This window comes from Aedes albopictus, chromosome 2 (genome assembly GCF_035046485.1).
Source record: "Aedes albopictus strain Foshan chromosome 2, AalbF5, whole genome shotgun sequence".
Classification (NCBI taxonomy): domain Eukaryota; kingdom Metazoa; phylum Arthropoda; class Insecta; order Diptera; family Culicidae; genus Aedes; species Aedes albopictus.
The window spans coordinates 253,654,163-253,673,340 of NC_085137.1; the positions used below are offsets into that span (position 1 = coordinate 253,654,163).

General features: G+C 47.0%; 1 protein-coding gene across 1 annotated transcript in view; it reads right to left on the minus strand.

Annotated features, from left to right (window-relative positions):
- Window positions 1–2,413: 2,413 nt before the first annotated feature.
- Window positions 2,414–19,178, minus strand: part of LOC109427893 (titin) — a 30,928-nt gene continuing 14,163 nt past the window's right edge. The window contains exons 4-5 of the mRNA XM_019703499.3: window positions 12,848–12,945; window positions 2,414–12,788 (exon numbers count right to left, since the gene is read on the minus strand). Coding sequence (XP_019559044.3) covers window positions 2,620–12,788; window positions 12,848–12,945 — 10,267 coding nt within the window. The 3' untranslated portion in view covers window positions 2,414–2,619. The remainder of the gene's footprint in view (window positions 12,789–12,847; window positions 12,946–19,178) is intronic.

Here is a 19,178-nt window from a genome sequence, read left to right on the forward strand (position 1 = left end):
GCGCCGGTTGGAAAGTGAAAAACGATTTTGTGCAGTTTTCGCGATTGTGTGGCTATCGCCGCGGACTTTTTCGTGATGTAGTGAATATTATTCCATTTCTGAAGCCGGTGAAACATTTTACACTTCGATTATGGAAGCAATTACGTTTCGAGAGGCAATTAAAAAGTGAGACTGTTCCCGGTAAGATAGTGCTAGTGAAATGGTGCGAGCTGGTGTGCGTTGGGGGGGAATTTGGAAAAGATAGCGCATAATTTATAAATTAGCAGTTTTGCAGTGAAATATTGTGAAAATGTTGTGTTTCTTGGTTTCAATGAAAAGGTAAGTGTCCTGAGCAAGTGTTGAAGCAAATTTTAAAATAACTCGATATCAGATAGTGGTGAAAATTCGAGTATTTCTTCATCTTCAATTGAAAACTCACACATGTGAGAAAATTAAGCAAGCATGTGTTAGAAAAACCAAACTGATTTCCCCCATAACACAATGCGGAATTGCACACCCTCCTTCATCCGAAGTCTCGCCAGCTGTTTTCGTAGCAGTGTCTGACTTGCAACAGACTTCTTCGCGTAGGTATCTTCAAGGGCCTTCCACATATCGCGAGCCGTCTCCTTGTCCCGGACTATACCAAGACACTCATCGGAAAGGAATCCAACCAAAAGAGATTTCGCCTTCCGATCTGTCTGCAGGAACTTCGCTCTTCCAGCATCCGCTTCACCGGGGACTGGCTTCGTTAGGACCTCCGAAACTTCCGCTGCATCCAGATAGAGTTGAACACGAAAACGCCAGTTCTCGAAATTCGTTCCATTCAGCTGCGGAATTCCGGAACCTTCCTTCGTTGACGAGCCCATAACCTGAAGGAATACGGTGTGGGGAGGGCTGGACGGAATGAACAGACGCGGCTCAAACAACAACGAACAAGTTTTATTAATCGAAAAAAGCTTCTGTACACTTCGGTGTCTTGGTGTGGAATAATGTTGAAAATTTTCAGGAGTGTCAAAGACAGTTATCCAACGCCTACCTCGTTAACATTTACCTATCACTTAGCATCCATTCACCACTCCGTATCCGTACTACTTTTAGGTTTAATTTAATCCAATTCATTTTTTTAATTAGATTTACACTCAGCGAAAAAAACTAGCGAAATTCATCGAAATACCTTATGAAAATTTGCTATAACTAATTCTTATGCATGACATAAGAATACCTTATGAAAATTGATCGCGCTTGCTATGACAAATTTCATAAGATAGACTTATGAAAATAACAAAAAAATCTTAAAATGATGCAGACTGGGTTCGATCCATGAACGTCGGGATCACCGAGCCCGTGTTTTATCCACACGGCTACCGACGCTTGAGAATACCATGTTGCTAAACATGAATAAAAGCCAAGCTGTGAGACGATTTTACGTCATAGAGTGACATTATGAAATTCATCCGAATCATTATGAATTATTTAAAGGCCGTTTCATAAGTTGGGCCTTATGGAAATCTTAAGGTTATTTGGCTGAGTGTAGTTTTAGATAAATTTCTAGCAATAGTCCTTAGATATTACACTATTAGATCTTAATGCACACGGTATCAATCTCATTTTGTTTTTATCCCTTCTTTCTCTCCCTCTATTTATTGGTATCGGTAGTCTCGCTGTTGTTCTGATGCATATTCTCCTGTTTCGCTGTACCAGTGCAGTGGCTGGGGCTCATTGGTGGGGGCTGATTGGTAACGGAGGCGCGTTCGCAGATTGCGGAACACCGCCCTTATTTAGCCTCAAATGATACTAGAAGGGCAGCTGATTGTTTCGGAGAAACACAAGGTCCACTGCACCATTGCTCCGGTTAACGCAGTAAGGGTAACATACTGTGGAGGGCGCCCTGGTACTCCACAGGCTCCGTTTGCAGTTAGGTTTTTATTAGACCCCCCTAGCCATTCATTCCTAGGCTCGGTAAGCATAAAGCCGCATCACACCATGAATTTGGGGTCACCTGTTGGTGGGCTCTTACTGAACTAGGTAGCTGGTGGAACGCTTACCAATAGAGATTACACATGTACGGCCCCCTCCTTTCTAGAAATCATCCCTAAAGGGCGTACTGCGGAGGTACTACTTTTCATTTGGTGGGTCAAGCCGATCAATGTGACCGTGCTGTAAGGATGGGAAATATTACATGACATTTTTCAATTTCCACTTCTTTTGGTGTAAATTTCCGTCCGATTTATAACTCACCAATCAATAATTGCGAATGATGTCGTCGAAAAACATTCTTACTAGGGACAGAGAAATTACGAAATCACAAAATGGCATTATTTTATGACAATGCCCATCCTTGCCCTGCTGATCAATGATTTTCCGTTGTACGAAACTGAATGTTTTAAATAGGAGTAAAACAAAAAGGGTTTCTCATAAATCAGAACACGACAAATGTTGTACAATTCGTTCATTTTTATTGCATTTCAAGCAAGGCTATAAAGTAGATATGAATAATATTAGTGTAACAAATAAAAAAAAATATAGCAAAGAAGCTTCTTTTTGTCATATTCATTCACTTTTATTGCATAAAACAAGCATCAACAAGCTGCTATTACTGCGATAGCTAATATACTTCTTCCACAGGGACAGTCATTGCGATCATCGTCTGTCGTGCATGTAGTAGGTGTGCTGCTTGGTTACTTTCGAAATCTTGAGATTATCGTTGATGGCATGGGCGGGGCAGCGGCCGTCATTCTGTTGCACGTACTGCATCTTGTACGAACTGGTGCCGTGGAACTTATTGTCATCGCCGAACGAAATGCTGGACGCGTTGGACTTTGTCGAGCTTCTTGTCGTGTTCAGAGCTGCGTGGTAGTCACGCAACACTTTGGTTTGTTGCGTGCTGCTGGAATGTTGTCCGATGGCACCGCTAGTGGTTGTGACGTTGGTTGAGGTGTTCAGCGTTGGCGGAGGACAAGGCTGCAGCTTGGTACGGGTAGTGATCGTTCCAGATTCCAACGTTTTCAAATAGTTCTGCATTCGCGAGTCGGCAGATTCCTTCTCGCGACGATGCAGAGAGCTGTAACTGGTACGGTTTGTTGTTGAATACATTGCACTGTCGTTCAGATTGGAAATGCTCTTCCTCTGAATTGATCCGGAAACGCTCATGCTGCTAGTATTGGATGGCTGCACATTGGTCTGCTGTTGTCGACATAGAATAGAATTGCCAGCATTTTCTGACGAAAACGTACTCTTGCGGTTGAAATGCTTGTCGGATGCAGCATTGGAGTCGTGCGACACGATCTGTGAAGATGTCTTCGAGTCCGTTCGCTTCGATTCGCTACTTTCGGTTTTTGATGACTTCGTCATAGATGTTGATTCGGAATGAGTAATGTTGTTAACAGACTTGCTATGAGCTCCATTGACTGTCGAAACTACATTGGAACCCCTGTCGTCGTGTGAGCAGACATGTACTAATTTTCCACCTATTATCTTGGACGTCAATGTTTGCTTGCCACTGCTAGACGTATCTTCTCCAAGGACGATACTAGAACTACCACGTTGCTGAGTGCGTCCAGACTTCTGCTGTACATTATCAATTTTAGCGTCAGAGGAATCTTTAACATGCACTAGTTTGCCACCTACTAGCTTCGTACTCTGACTAGTACTGGAATGCTGACTTATGCTACTACTAGAGGAAGTTTGAATAACGGAATGTTCCTGCTTGGAGGCGGTGCTGCGCATTTGTTTGTCTGATTGAACGTCATGTGCATCGGAAACCTTTTCTGTAACCGTTCTCGTAACCCATTTGCCTCCAACCAACTTTTTCACTTGCACCTGAGTAGTACCGTTGTCAACAGTTTTTCCACCCTTGTCAACACCGTTAGTTCCGTGAATAATGTTGTTCGTTGTCCGTCCTTTACCGGTAATCGTTCTGGTCGACTCATGACCCTGCAACGCTACTTGTCCATCGAATCCAGCCGATCGTTTCTCACTAAAAGATTTATCGACCTTTACCACTCCGTCCTCGACCATTTTCTCCAGTCCTGCCTTGTGGGTGACCGCCTTGTCCGTGACCACGTTTCCGTCGATAACTACACGCTGACTTGCGGAGGAAACACTTGATCCCGAGTGGTGTTCATGGGATGTAACATGTGGCGCATGAGTTTCCGGGCCATCCGATGAATGGACAATATGTTGACTCGTTGACGATGTTGTATGGCCTGTTGTCCTCGAAGTCTTGCTAGACGTGTGATGCTTGGAAGAGACGTCACCCTGCTGGATGTCCGAGTCAGTCATTACAGTTCTCATTGAATCAGGCTGTCCATGCGATCCATGGGGATAATGTGTTTCGTGAATTTTTCCATCCGTAGAATGGATAACCTGCTGACTTGTGGATGACTTTGAGTGAGTAGACATTTTCGATGTTTTACTTGTAGTCATATGTTGCGAGGAAACATCACGATGCTGAACATCAGATCCCTGCACCACAGTGTTCATAGTTTGCTCCATCACATGTGGTTCATGTGGTCTGTGCCCATGAGGACCTCCAACCATTCCATCGGTGGATTGCATGATCTGCTGATTTGCAGTTGATCTGGAGGTTTTGCTGGTTGCGTGATGTTGTTGAATGTCCGTTCCCTGGATTATGTTTTTCATTGATTGAGTTCGCGCTGAAGTAGTAGTTTCTGTGGCCAATGATGTGTGTGCCACTTCTGGATGCATTCGATCTTGGATGTCTCTAGATGTTGTTCGATCATCGACATTTTGAATTGTTCTCGAATCTATGATGTTCTGATCCACTCGTCTTTGGTTTACTTCATCTTGATGTGATTGTGATGTAGATGATGTGACTTGCTTAAGATGTCGCTCCGTTGCGTGAGATAGACTCGTGTGATCTTCAGTTTCCGAAGTTGTTACTTTCTTTCCTGCTGCTTTCGGTTTGTCACCTTTGAGGATCGTGGTTACCGTTTGGGTGGTTACCATTACTGCTCCGTCCAAAATGCCATTCTCGTGCACTTCCTTTATCTCAGCTTCCTTACGTTGCTTCTGTTCTTTGTATTGCTTCAACGAATGGAACTCGCCCTCTATGTGCAGATTGTCATGAGGTTTCACTTGTTTAGGTCTTTCAACTGGTTGATAACCAGGTTTTTCAACGGGTCTCTCGAATTCTCCTTCCGGCCTTAGGTTATCCCCGTGGCGTATGGGCTTTTGTCTTTCACCTGGATGATATTTCGGCTTTTCTGGTACTTGGAATGAACCTTCCGGTCTTAAGTTATCCTCAGGACGGATCTGCTTGGGACGTTCAGCAGGTTTGAATTGACCTTTTTCAGGACGTTCAAACTTTCCTTCTGGACGCAAATTATCACCATGGCGGATTGGTTTCTGTCGTTCTCCTGGCTGATACTTGGGTTTTTCAGGCGTTTCAAACGAGCCTTCGGGGCGCAAATTATCCTCCGGACGGACCTGTTTAGGTCGCTCAGCAGGTTTGAACTGACCTTTTTCAGGACGCTCGAAATCCCCTTCGGGACGGAGGTTATCTCCGTGGCGAATAGGTTTTTGTCTTTCGCCTGGTTGGTATTTCGGCTTATCTGGAGTTTCAAAGGCTCCTTCTGGTTTCAGATTGTCCTCCGGCCGAACTTGTTTCGGACGCTCAGCAGGTCTGAATGGAGACTTCTCAGGACGTTCAAAATCTCCTTCTGGTTTAAGGTTATCACCATGTCGAATAGGCTTTTGTCTCTCACCAGGTTGATATTTTGGTTTCTCTGGTGACTCGAATGTTCCTTCTGGTCTCAGATTGTCCTCAGGGCGTACCTGTTTTGGGCGCTCTGCAGGTTGGAATGGAGCTTTTTCAGGCCGTTCGAAATCTCCTTCAGGTCTGAGGTTATCACCATGACGGATAGGTTTCTGTCTCTCGCCTGGCTGATATTTGGGCTTCTCAGGTGATTCGAATGTTCCTTCCGGTCTGAGATTGTCTTCCGGGCGTACCTGTTTCGGTCGTTCAGCTGGTCGGAATGGAGTCTTCTCTGGTCTTTCGAAATCTCCTTCAGGTTTGAGGTTATCACCGTGACGAATGGGCTTCTGTCTCTCACCCGGTGTGTATTGTGGCTTTACAGGTGACTCAAACGTACCTTCCGGTCTTAGATTATCCTCTGGACGAACTTGTTTGGGACGTACAGCTGGTTGGAATGGTGCCTTTTCAGGGCGTTCAAAGTCTCCTTCGGGACGGAGATTGTCATCATGACGAATGGGTTTTTGTCTTTCACCTGGTTGGTATTTCGGCTTTTCGGGCGACTCAAATGTTCCCTCAGGTTTCAGATTATCTTTGGGGATTACCTGCTTGGGCCGTTCTGCAGGACGGAATTGAGGCTTTTCAGGCGTGACGAAATCTCCTTCAGGTCTAAGATTATCATCAGGTTTGATTGGTTTCGGCCGCTCTCCAGCGATATACACTGTCTTTTCTGTACGTTCGAATGTTCCTTCCAAATGTAAATTGTCTTCATGGCGAACAATTTGAGATCGTTCAACCTTTCCGATCGACACTGGCTGTGGACGCTCAAATTCACCTTCGGGTCGCAAATTATCTTGAGGTCGCACTTGTTTCGGTCTTTCAGCAGGTTTAAACCCAGGTTTTTCTGGACGCTCGAAAGCACCTTCAGGTTTCAAATTGTCCTCCGGTCGAACCTGTTTTGGCCTCTCAGCTGGCTGATAATGCGTTTTCTCCGGTGTGGTGAATTCACCTTCAGGTTTGAGGTTATCATCGTGCCTTACTGGTTTAGGTCGCTCACCGGCTATGTAAACGTGCTTTTCAGTTCTTTCGAAAGTGCCTTCCATATGCAAATTATCTTCATGTCGCACGATTTGTGCTCGATCCACTTTTCCAACTACTGTAGGCTGTTTAGGTCGCTCGAAATCACCTTCAGGCTTAAGGTTGACTTGAGGTTTGATTTGTTTCGGCCGTTCTGCTGGTGTGTATTGCGGCTTTTCTGGAGTAACAAATGCACCCTCTGGCTTAAGATTGTCATTGTGTTTTATTGGTTTCGGGCGTTCTCCGGCAATATAAACAGTCTTTTCAGTTCGCTCAAATACACCTTCCAAATGCAAATTATCCTCATGTCTCACAATTTGCGACCTGTCTACCTTTCCAACAACGACAGGTTGTGGTCGCTCAAATTCACCTTCCGGGCGCAAATTATCTTGCGGACGGACCTGCTTTGGCCTCTCCGCTGGTCGGAATTGAGGCTTCTCAGGCGTTTCAAACGATCCTTCCGGTCTCAAATTGTCTTCTGGACGAACCTGCTTGGGACGCTCAGCTGGTCGGAACTGAGTCTTCTCAGGACGCTCGAAGTCTCCCTCAGGCCGAAGGTTATCATCATGACGAATGGGTTTCTGTCTCTCTCCGGGTTGATACTTCGGTTTATCGGGAGATTCGAACGTTCCTTCTGGTCTCAGATTATCCTCTGGGCGAACTTGTTTCGGACGTTCAGCAGGCTGGAATGGAGCCTTTTCAGGTCGTTCGAATTCTCCCTCAGGGCGAAGATTATCATCATGGCGAACAGGTTTCGGTCTTTCACCTGGCTGATACCGCGGTTTCTCCGGTGACTCAAATGTCCCTTCAGGTCTCAAGTTATCTTCAGGACGAACTTGCTTCGGACGCTCGGCAGGTTGGAACGGAGTCTTCTCAGGACGTTCAAAGTCTCCTTCAGGACGAAGATTATCACCATGGCGGATGGGCTTCTGTCTCTCTCCGGGTTGGTATTTAGGCTTCTCAGGAGACTCAAAAGCACCCTCAGGTCTCAGATTATCTTCTGGGCGAACCTGTTTCGGACGTTCGGCAGGTCGGAACGGAGCCTTCTCAGGACGCTCGAAGTCTCCCTCAGGACGAAGGTTATCATCATGACGGATGGGCTTCTGTCTTTCGCCGGGTTGATATCTGGGTTTCTCGGGTGACTCAAATGTCCCTTCCGGTCTTAAATTGTCTTCAGGACGTACTTGTTTCGGCCGTTCGGCTGGTCGGAATGGAGTCTTCTCAGGACGCTCGAAGTCTCCCTCAGGACGAAGATTATCATCATGTCGAATGGGTTTTTGTCTCTCACCGGGTTGATATTTCGGTTTCTCTGGAGATTCGAATGTTCCTTCAGGCCTCAGGTTATCCTCCGGACGAACCTGTTTAGGACGCTCGGCAGGTCGGAACGGAGCCTTCTCAGGACGCTCGAAGTCTCCCTCAGGACGAAGATTGTCATCGTGACGGATGGGCTTCTGTCTCTCACCTGGTTGGTACTTCGGTTTCTCAGGGGATTCAAAAGCACCCTCGGGTCTCAAGTTATCTTCTGGACGTACTTGTTTCGGACGTTCGGCTGGTCGGAATGGAGTCTTCTCAGGTCGTTCAAAGTCTCCCTCAGGGCGAAGGTTATCGTCATGACGAATAGGCGTCTGTCTTTCACCTGGCTGATATCTTGGCTTTTCTGGTGACTCAAATGTCCCTTCAGGTCTTAGATTGTCTTCCGGACGAACTTGTTTCGGACGTTCAGCCGGCCGGAACGGAGTCTTCTCGGGACGCTCAAAGTCTCCCTCAGGACGAAGATTATCATCGTGTCGAATTGGCTTTTGTCTCTCACCCGGCTGATACTTCGGTTTCTCGGGAGATTCGAACGTGCCTTCTGGTCTTAAGTTATCCTCAGGACGAACCTGTTTTGGACGCTCTGCAGGTCGGAATGGAGTCTTCTCAGGTCGTTCAAAGTCTCCCTCAGGGCGAAGGTTATCGTCATGACGAATAGGCTTCTGTCTTTCACCTGGCTGATATCTTGGCTTCTCTGGTGACTCAAATATCCCTTCAGGTCTCAGATTGTCTTCCGGACGAACCTGTTTCGGACGTTCAGCCGGTCGGAACGGAGTCTTCTCGGGACGCTCAAAGTCTCCTTCAGGGCGAAGATTATCATCGTGTCGAATTGGCTTTTGTCTCTCACCCGGCTGATACTTCGGTTTCTCGGGAGATTCAAATGTGCCTTCTGGTCTTAAGTTATCCTCAGGACGAACCTGTTTTGGACGCTCTGCAGGTCGGAATAGAGTCTTCTCAGGTCGTTCAAAGTCTCCCTCGGGGCGAAGGTTATCATCATGCCGAATGGGTTTCTGCCTTTCACCGGGTTGATACTTCGGTTTCTCGGGGGATTCGAATGTTCCTTCAGGTCTTAGGTTATCCTCTGGGCGAACCTGTTTAGGTCGCTCGGCAGGACGGAATGGAGCCTTCTCAGGTCGTTCAAAGTTTCCCTCTGGGCGAAGATTATCATCGTGGCGAACAGGTTTCGGTCTTTCACCTGGCTGGTATTTTTGTTTCTCCGGTGACTCAAATGTACCTTCAGGTCTCAAATTATCTTCAGGACGAATCTGCTTCGGACGTTCGGCTGGTCGGAATGGACTCTTCTCAGGACGCTCGAAATCTCCCTCAGGACGAAGATTATCGTCGTGTCGAATGGGTTTCTGTCTCTCACCTGGTTGATATTTCGGCTTCTCAGGGGACTCAAAAGTACCTTCAGGTCTCAAATTATCTTCTGGGCGAATTTGTTTCGGACGCTCAGCTGGTCGGAATGGTGTCTTCTCAGGACGTTCGAAGCCTCCTTCAGGTCTGAGATTGTCGTCATGACGGATGGGCTTTGGACGTTCACCAGCCACATAAACTGTTTTTTCAGTTCTTTCAAATGTTCCTTCGAGAAACAGATTATCTTCTCTTCTGATAACCTGGGATCGCTCAGCCTGATGAAAAGCTGTTGGTTGAGGACGTTCAAAATCTCCTTCTGGCCGCAGATTGTCTTCTGGACGTACTTGCTTTGGACGCTCTGCAGGTCGGAATGGAGTCTTCTCGGGTCGCTCGAAGTCTCCTTCGGGACGAAGGTTATCGTCATGTCGAATTGGCTTCTGTCTCTCACCGGGTTGATATTTCGGCTTCTCAGGAGATTCGAATGCTCCTTCAGGTCTTAGGTTATCCTCTGGGCGAACTTGTTTCGGACGCTCTGCAGGTCGGAACGGGACTCTCTCAGGACGTTCGAAATCTCCTTCAGGGCGAAGATTATCATCATGACGTACAGGTTTCGATCTTTCACCTGGTTGATATCTTGGTTTTTCAGGAGACTCAAATGTACCCTCTGGTCTCAAGTTGTCTTCAGGGCGAACCTGTTTCGGACGTTCAGCTGCCCGGAATGGAGTTTTCTCAGGACGCTCGAAGTCTCCTTCAGGGCGAAGATTATCATCGTGACGAATCGGCTTCTGTCTCTCACCAGGTTGGTATTTTGGTTTTTCGGGTGATTCGAATGTACCTTCCGGTCTCAGATTGTCCTCTGGGCGAATTTGTTTGGGACGCTCAGCCGGACGGAATGGAGTCTTCTCGGGGCGCTCAAAGTCTCCTTCAGGACGAAGGTTATCATCATGGCGAATTGGCTTCTGTCTTTCTCCCGGCTGATATCTTGGTTTTTCTGGAGACTCAAATGTCCCTTCTGGCCTTAAATTATCTTCCGGACGAACTTGTTTGGAACGTTCAGCTGGTTGAAAACGATTTTTTTCAGGACGTTCGAAGTCCCCTTCTGGTCGAAGATTATCATCATGTTTGATAGGTTTCGGACGCTCACCGGCCACGTAAATAGTCTTTTCAGTTCGTTCGAAAGTCCCTTCAAGGAACAAATTGTCTTCTCGTCTGATAACTTGGGACCTCTCAGCATGTTGAAAAACTGTTGGTTTGGGGCGTTCAAAGTCTCCTTCAGGTCTTAAGTTATCCTCAGGACGAACTTGTTTCGGACGCTCTGCGGGTTGGAATGGGGCCCTTTCAGGACGCTCAAAATCACCTTCTGGTCTCAGATTGTCATCGTGACGTATAGGCTTCTGTCTTTCACCAGGCTGATATCTTGGCTTCTCGGGTGATTCAAATGTTCCTTCTGGTCTCAAGTTGTCTTCAGGGCGAACTTGTTTTGGACGTTCAGCAGGTCGGAACGGAGTCTTCTCTGGACGTTCGAAGTCTCCCTCAGGGCGAAGATTGTCATCGTGGCGAACAGGTTTTGGTCTTTCACCTGGTTGATATCTTGGTTTCTCGGGTGACTCGAATGTCCCTTCAGGTCTCAAATTGTCTTCAGGACGAACCTGTTTCGGCCGCTCGGCTGGTCGGAACGGACTCTTTTCAGGTCGTTCAAAGTCTCCCTCAGGTCGAAGGTTATCGTCATGACGGATAGGCTTCTGTCTCTCACCGGGTTGATATTTTGGTTTCTCGGGAGATTCGAATGCTCCTTCAGGTCTTAGGTTATCCTCTGGACGAACTTGTTTAGGACGCTCGGCAGGTCGGAATGGAGCTTTCTCAGGTCGTTCAAAATCTCCTTCGGGGCGAAGATTATCATCATGACGAACAGGTTTGGGTCTTTCACCTGGTTGATATCTCGGCTTCTCAGGCGACTCAAAAGTTCCTTCTGGTTTCAAGTTGTCTTCAGGACGAATCTGTTTCGGACGTTCGGCCGGACGGAATGGAGACTTCTCAGGGCGTTCAAAATCACCTTCGGGTCTAAGATTATCATCATGACGTATAGGCTTCTGTCTCTCGCCAGGTTGATATTTTGGTTTCTCTGGAGATTCGAACGTTCCTTCTGGTCTCAGGTTATCCTCCGGACGAACCTGTTTAGGACGCTCGGCAGGTCGGAAAGGAGCCTTCTCAGGTCTTTCAAAGTCTCCCTCTGGACGAAGATTATCATCATGGCGAACAGGTTTCGGTCTTTCACCTGGCTGGTATTTTTGTTTCTCTGGTGACTCAAATGTTCCTTCCGGTCTCAAATTATCTTCAGGACGAATCTGCTTCGGACGTTCGGCTGGTCTGAACGGACTCGTCTCAGGACGCTCAAAGTCTCCCTCAGGACGAAGGTTATCGTCGTGCCGAATGGGCTTCTGTCTCTCACCCGGCTGATATTTTGGTTTTTCGGGTGATTCGAATGTTCCTTCTGGTCTCAGGTTATCCTCCGGACGAACCTGTTTTGGACGTTCGGCTGGTCTGAACGGACTCTTCTCAGGACGCTCAAAGTCTCCCTCAGGACGAAGATTATCATCGTGGCGTACTGGTTTCGGTCTTCCACCTGGCTGATATCTTGGTTTCTCCGGTGACTCAAATGCCCCTTCCGTTCTCAGATTGTCCTCTGGGCGAACCTGTTTAGGTCGCTCAGCTGGTCGGAAAGGACTCTTCTCAGGTCGCTCAAAGTCCCCTTCTGGTCTGAGGTTGTCATCATGACGAATTGGCTTCTGTCTCTCACCTGGCTGATACTTCGGTTTGTCAGGAGATTCGAATGATCCTTCTGGTCTTAGATTGTCCTCTGGTCGTATTTGCTTCGGACGCTCAGCCGGTCGGAATGGCGTTTTCTCCGGCCGGTCGAAGTCTCCTTCAGGGCGCAAATTATCGCCATGCCGAATCGGTTTCTGCCGTTCACCAGGCTGATATCTGGGCTTCTCGGGAGACTCAAACGCTCCTTCTGGGCGTAAGTTGTCCTCAGGACGAATCTGCTTCGGTCTCTCTGCAGGCTGAAACTGTGTTTTCTCTGGTCGCACAAAGTCCCCTTCTGGTCTGAGGTTATCTTCATGGCGAATGGGCTTTTGCCTTTCAGCAACTATTGTGGATTCTTTCAGTCTGGAAATGTCAACGTTCTCGAAGTCCTCTTTAGTCCATGTTAGTCTACGATTGGACACATTCTGTTCGGTGCTGCTTCGTTCGATGGAGGAGGATTCTACGCGATTCAAATAATTATCGGCGTCTTCCTTTGTCCAAGTTCGGCGACGAACATACGTGCTTTCCTCATTGAGGTGTGAAGATTCTGAAAATTAAATGAATTATTGAAAATCTTTGTGTTTGTGGCACTGTGTTATGTCATACCTTGCTGGTAAAAGTTTTCTGTGGTACTGACGGTGGCAAACTTTGACGATGAAGTCTTTTGGGTTGTTCCGCTGCCGCAGTTGAAGCAATTGTGGCGACTGAAAGTAAAACAGTAAGATCAAAACTTTCGTCTGGGTAGATTTTGTTTAATGTTGCGCCAAAAGGGACAAAATCTAGAATATTTGATCAGAACATTTTAATATAATCAGGGTCAGTTTATATTTTTAGGAGCTCCTATAGCCACAGCTGCAAGACGAAGGTGGTCAGCATGAGCGTGCTTAAGGTGACGGATTCGATTCCTGGTCGGTCCAGGAACTTTTCGTAATGGAAATTTCCATGACTTCCTTGGGCAGTATCTTGAGTAGCTTCGTGCCACACGATATACACAATGTAAAATGGTGATTGGCAGAGGGAGCTCTCAGTTAATGACTGTGGAAATGCTCATAGAACACTAAGCCGAGAAGAAGGTTTTGTTACATTTGACGCAACGCCAAGAAGAAAAAGATGTTGAAAAGTCTCTATTCAGCGACCTCTCCGGCAACGCGCATTACTGTCGGCCAGGTTTCACCGAACAACATATGGTTTTAATGATCCGATGTCGAAGATGATACGAACATTCACGTTGGTTGAGGATCTTTTTGAATTCGAAGAATCGTCGCAAAGCTTTAAAAATAAGATTAATCGTTCGTCCATATTGTAAATGTCATTGTGTTTAGTTATGTTGTTTTTATTCATTAAGACTTTCAGGTCAGATGGATTATATGTAAATAAATAAATAAATAAATAAATAAATAAAGAGTGAATAACGCCTAAAGGTAGGCAATTTCTTAGGAAAGATAACTTTATGGAAGCATCTATTATGAACGTCACGCTAAAATTGACAACACCTCTTTATTTCAGTGCTCCTCAAAAAAGCATTCCTTTGCCTAGAAGTTTCAGTTCTTTCGAAATTAGCATGGCCCATGATTCACGCTTGGGAACCACTGAGCTTTGCCACTCCAATTTATTGTATTATGTGCTCCTTGAAACGCAGAATTTTTTAGCTTAAGAACCACTGTACATTGCAATGCCACTATACTGTGATAATGTTTCTTGAGACAATCTAAAAACTGTTTTCACTTTCTAATCGAACTCTCGGTACTGGAGAAATTGGCATGACCCGTGGCCTCTGCTTGGGAGCCACTGGGTCTGTGCAACACCACTTTATTGTAATGAATGTAATATACATTAGCGTTGTTCAAAAAATCGTTTTTGCTCTACACCACTTATTCAATTCGTAATCAGATCCTATGGCTTCTCCCAAAATTTGAGCTCAATTGGTGGAAAATTGTGACTGCACAAGCCCTTTAAAGTTTATATGAAAATTACTATGGGAAATTCAATCGACCGTAGGAGGGTTGATTGACCCTTGGTGCTCTTAAGCTCTTAAGGCTGCAAAACGGTGAGTCGATAAGGAGAACGTCCATATAGCTCTGGTCCTCACAAGTTCCTACCTCATGCTTCCACGGGTCAAGCGATTACAAAGACCGCCAGCTAAGAGTTGTGTGCTTAGCTGGTAGTGAAGCCTGGGCACTGTTGTCCTTCTGACTTCAGCTAGATTCAGGAGGTACGATTCGAGCGTTTGTTCAACAAGGAGGTGCGGCTCAAACAGCGTCTGTTCTGGCATCCAGCGGCTGAGTAAGAAAGGCTGCACCACGCCCAGCTAGATCCAAGGTGGTAGCTCCATCAGCGTGGTCGTCCTAGTGTTGGTTGGGACGTTAAACAGACTGGTACGACGGCGAATGTGAACAGTTTAAAAACAAGAAGAATGCAGCATGGGCGACACCGTACGAGAGCAAATGAGGCACGTTACAAACAGGCGCGGAACAGACAGAACTCAGTCTTCCGGATGAAGAAGCGCCAGCAGGAAGAACGAGATCGCGAAGCGATGGAAGAGCTGTACCGCGCTAAGGACACACGAAAGTCCTACGATAAGCTGAACCACTCGCGCAGAGGCTTTATGCCACAAGCCGACATGTGCCGAGATAATCACGGGAATATTCTCACGAGCTAGCGTGAGGTGGCGGAAGCATTACGATGAGCACCTCAATGGCGACGTTGCAAGTACCGAAGGTGGCGTGGTAACAGATCTAGGAGTATGTGCACAGGACGAAAGACTTCCGGCCCCTGACCTTCAAGAGATTGAGGAGGAGGTTGGCCGGTTGAAAAACAACAATGCCGCTGGAGCAGATCAACTACCAAGCGAGCTTATGGAGTGTTTTAAATTGAAAAATTTATCAAAAGTGAATAAATAATTCTTTCGGAAGTCCTTAATTACTGGATTTAAGGATAGACTTGTTAGAATCCCTTGAAAGTCTTGAAAATTTATATTTAATTATTTTTACTTGAATTTTCTTCCCCTTACGTGACCGTTTTTAAATCACGTAGACTTTTTGAGGGATTTGGGTTGGTGTGGGTTCTGGAAAAAAGTCCACACGCCAAGGAAAGTCTACGAGGGGGGGAGGGAGGTTTCGTTCTGAGATGGCCAAATATTGGTCTCCGTGGTTTATGAACAGTTCCTAAACGGCTGTACTAATTTTGTTAAAAGTTCAGAATACCAAAACCAACCTGTTTTTAAGCTTTATTGATGTTCCGAAAAAAATATACAGTAGACCATAACTGCAACATGTTTACGTTTAACTTAGCGAACAAAATTCGATAATTGCAACAAGATGTCAACAAGATGTCAAGAATCTCTGTAGATGTATTTACATAAAAGCAAAGTAGATTAAAACAATCAGTCGGATTGATTTTTGTTTTCAAAACTCACCGATACGCCTTAAAGTATGCAACCCGGTTAGAATGATTTTAGTCAAATCGACACTGATTTTTCATTTGGGCCTAACTGACATTTTCGAGTTCTCTTCATCGATCCTCGTTTTGTGTTATCACAGAATGTGTATTGACTTTTCCAAAGTTTTTTTGGTTGAAATGCGAAGAAGACGACTACATGTTGCTAAAGGAACAAAAAGAATAATGATTTTGTTTGTTGGCACGGTAAAGGCTGGGTATGCTGCGCAATTCAGATTCCATTGTGATCCACTAGCCTCTGCCCAGCAACTCCTATCCCTACCTCCACGCGATACCAGCCGGAAACTATGAGCAACCTTAGGGAAGATCGGGTAACCAACCCCGGTGGGAACTTTGGTCGTAGGCTGACAGGGATGGGGGGTTTGCTTCGGTAAACCTGAGCCTCTGTTCTTCAGGAGGAGCGGCTCACAACAGCTCCTGATCCCCATGTTAGGGGCTGATCTACGTCCGAGTTCCAGGGAAGGACTCTAAGCTCAACTGTACACTATGGTCCTCCGGAAAGTAGGGGGTTGGTGTCAGGCCCTACGAGCCAGCCGTAAAAACAATTGCGGGTTCGGTATCGTAGCGCTGCAGGAGGTGTGTTGGACAGGATCCATGGTGCGAACTTTTAGAGGTAATCATACCATCTACCAGAGCTGCGGCAACACACGCGAGCAGGGAACAGCTTTCATCGGGATGGATGATATGCAGAGGCGCGTGATCGGTTGGTGGCCGATCGACGAAAGAATGTGCAGGTTGAGGATCAAGGTTCAACTTCAGCATAATAAACGTGCACAGCCCACACTCCGGAAGTACTGATGATGACAAGGACGCATTTTACGCGCAGCTTGAACGCGAGTACGATCGCTGCCTAAGCCACGACGTCAAGATCATCATAGGTAATTTGAACGCTCAGGTAGGCCAGGAGGAGGAATTCAGACCGACGATTGGTAAGTTCAGCGCTCCCCAGCAGACGAACGAAAACGGCCTACGACTCATTGATTTCGCCGCCTCCAAAAATATGGCCATACGTAGCACCTTTTTCCAACACAGCCTCCCTTATCGTTACACCTGGAGATCACCACAGCAGACATAATCTCAAATCGACCACGTTCTGATTGACGGACGACATTTCTCCGACATTATCGACGTCAGGACCTACCGTGGCGCCAACATCGACTATGACCACTATCTGGTGATGGTCAAACTGCGCCCAAAACTCTCCGTCATCAACAATGTACGATACTGGCGACCTAGAGCGACTGAAGCAACCGGATGTCGCCTCAGCATACGCGCAGAATCTCGAGGCCGCGTTGCCAGACGAGGGCGAGCTCGATGAGGCTCCTCTAGAGGACTGCTGGAGTACAGTGAAAGCAGCCATCAACGATGCAGCCGAGAGCACCATCGGGTACGTGGAAAGGAATCGACGGAACGAATGGTTCGACGAAGAGTGCAGAATGGTTTTGGAGGAGAAGAATGCAGCGAGGGCGGTAATGCTGCAGCAAGGGACTCGACAGAACGTGGAACGTTATAAACAGAAGCGGAAACAGCAGACCCGCCTCTTTCGGGAGAAAAAGCGCCACCTGGAAAAAGCGGAGTGTGAAGAAATGGAACTGCTGTGCCGTTCCCAAGAAACACGGAAGTTCTATCAGAAGCTCAAAGCATCCCGCAACGGCTTCGTGCCGCGAGCCGAAATATGCAGGGATAAAGACGGAGGCCTCTTGACGGACGGACGTGAGGTGATCGAAAGGTGGAAGCAGAACTTCGATCAGCACCTGAACGGCGTGGAGAACGTAGGCACGGGAACCCACGGCAACGGAGGAAACGACGACGCCAGTGCAGCGGAGGACGGAAATGAACCAACTCCCACGCTGAGGGAAGTTAAGGATGCCATTCACCAGCTCAAAACCAACAAAGCAGCTGGTAAGGATCGTATCGCAGCTGAACTCATCAAGATGGGCCCAGAAAAGTTGGCCACCTGTCTGCATCGGCTGATAGTCAGGATATGGGAAACCGAACAGCTACCGGAGGAGTGGAAGGAAGGGGTAATCTGCCCCATTCACAAGAAAGGCGACCATTTGGAATGTGAGAACTTCAGGGCGATCACTATTTTGAATGCTGCCTACAAAGTGCTATCCCAGATCATCTTCTGTTGTCTGTCACCTTAAACGAATGAGTTCGTGGGAAGTTATCAAGCCGGTTTCATCGATGGCCGATCGACAACGGACCAGATCTTCACCGTACGGTAAATCCTCCAGAAATGCCGTGAATACCAGGTCTCAAAGCATCACCTGTTCATCGACTTCAAAGCGGCATACGACAGTATCGGCCGCGCAGAGCTATGGAGAATCATGTACGAAAACGGCTTTCCTGGGAAGCTGACTAGACTGATTAAAGCAACGATTGACGGTGTGCAAAACTGCGTAAGGGTTTCGGGTGAACTATCTAGTTCATTCGAATCTCGCCGGGGACTGCGACAAGGTGATGGACTCTCATGCCTACTCTTCAACATCGCTCTGGAAGGTGTGATGCGACGAGCCGGGCTCAACAGCCGGGGAACGATTTTCACAAAATCCGGACAATTTGTGTGCTTTGCGGACGACATGGACATTATTGCCAGAACATTTGGAACGGTGGTAGAGCTGTACAGCTGCCTGAAACGCGAAGCAGAAAAGGTCGGACTAGTGGTGAATGCCTCAAAAACAAAGTACATGCTGGTAGGCGGAACCGAAAACGACCGGATCCGTCTGGGTAGTAATGTTACGATAGACGGGGATACTTTCGAGGTGGTGGAGGAATTCATCTACCTCGGATCCTTACTGACGGCTGACAACAACGTGAGCCGTGAAATACGAAGGCGCATCATCAGCGGAAGTCGGGCCTACTACGGGCTCCAGAAGAAACTGCGGTCGAAAAAGATTCACCCACGCTCCAAATGCACCATGTACAAAACGCTGATAAGACCGGTTATCCTCTACGGGCACGAGACATGGACCATGCTCGAGGAGGACCTGCAAGCACTCGGAGTTTTCGAGCGACGCGTGCTAAGGACGATCTTCGGCGGTGTGCAGGAGAACGGTGTGTGGAGGAGAAGAATGAACCTCGAGCTCGCTGCACTTTACGGCGAACCCAGCATCCAGAAGGTGGCCAAAGTCGGAAAGATACTGCAAAGCTGGTGTTTGCAACTGATCTGGTTGGCACAAGAAGGCGTGGAGCGCAGAGAGCACGATGAGTGGACCAGGTGGAGCGTGATTTGGCGAGCATCGGGCGCGACCGAGGATGGAGAGCGGCAGCCACGAACCGTGTATTATGGAGAAATATGTATTGTTGATTCACTTTTATCTTGAATTTGATGTAATACTAAATAAATAAATGAATGAATAAATGGTTTTGTTTGTTTTGATCAAGTTATTAGCGAAAGAGAGAGTCGACGAAGAGAAATCGATCAAGTCAGTTAGGCCCTTATGAAAAATCATTGTCGAAATGCATAATTATGTGAAAG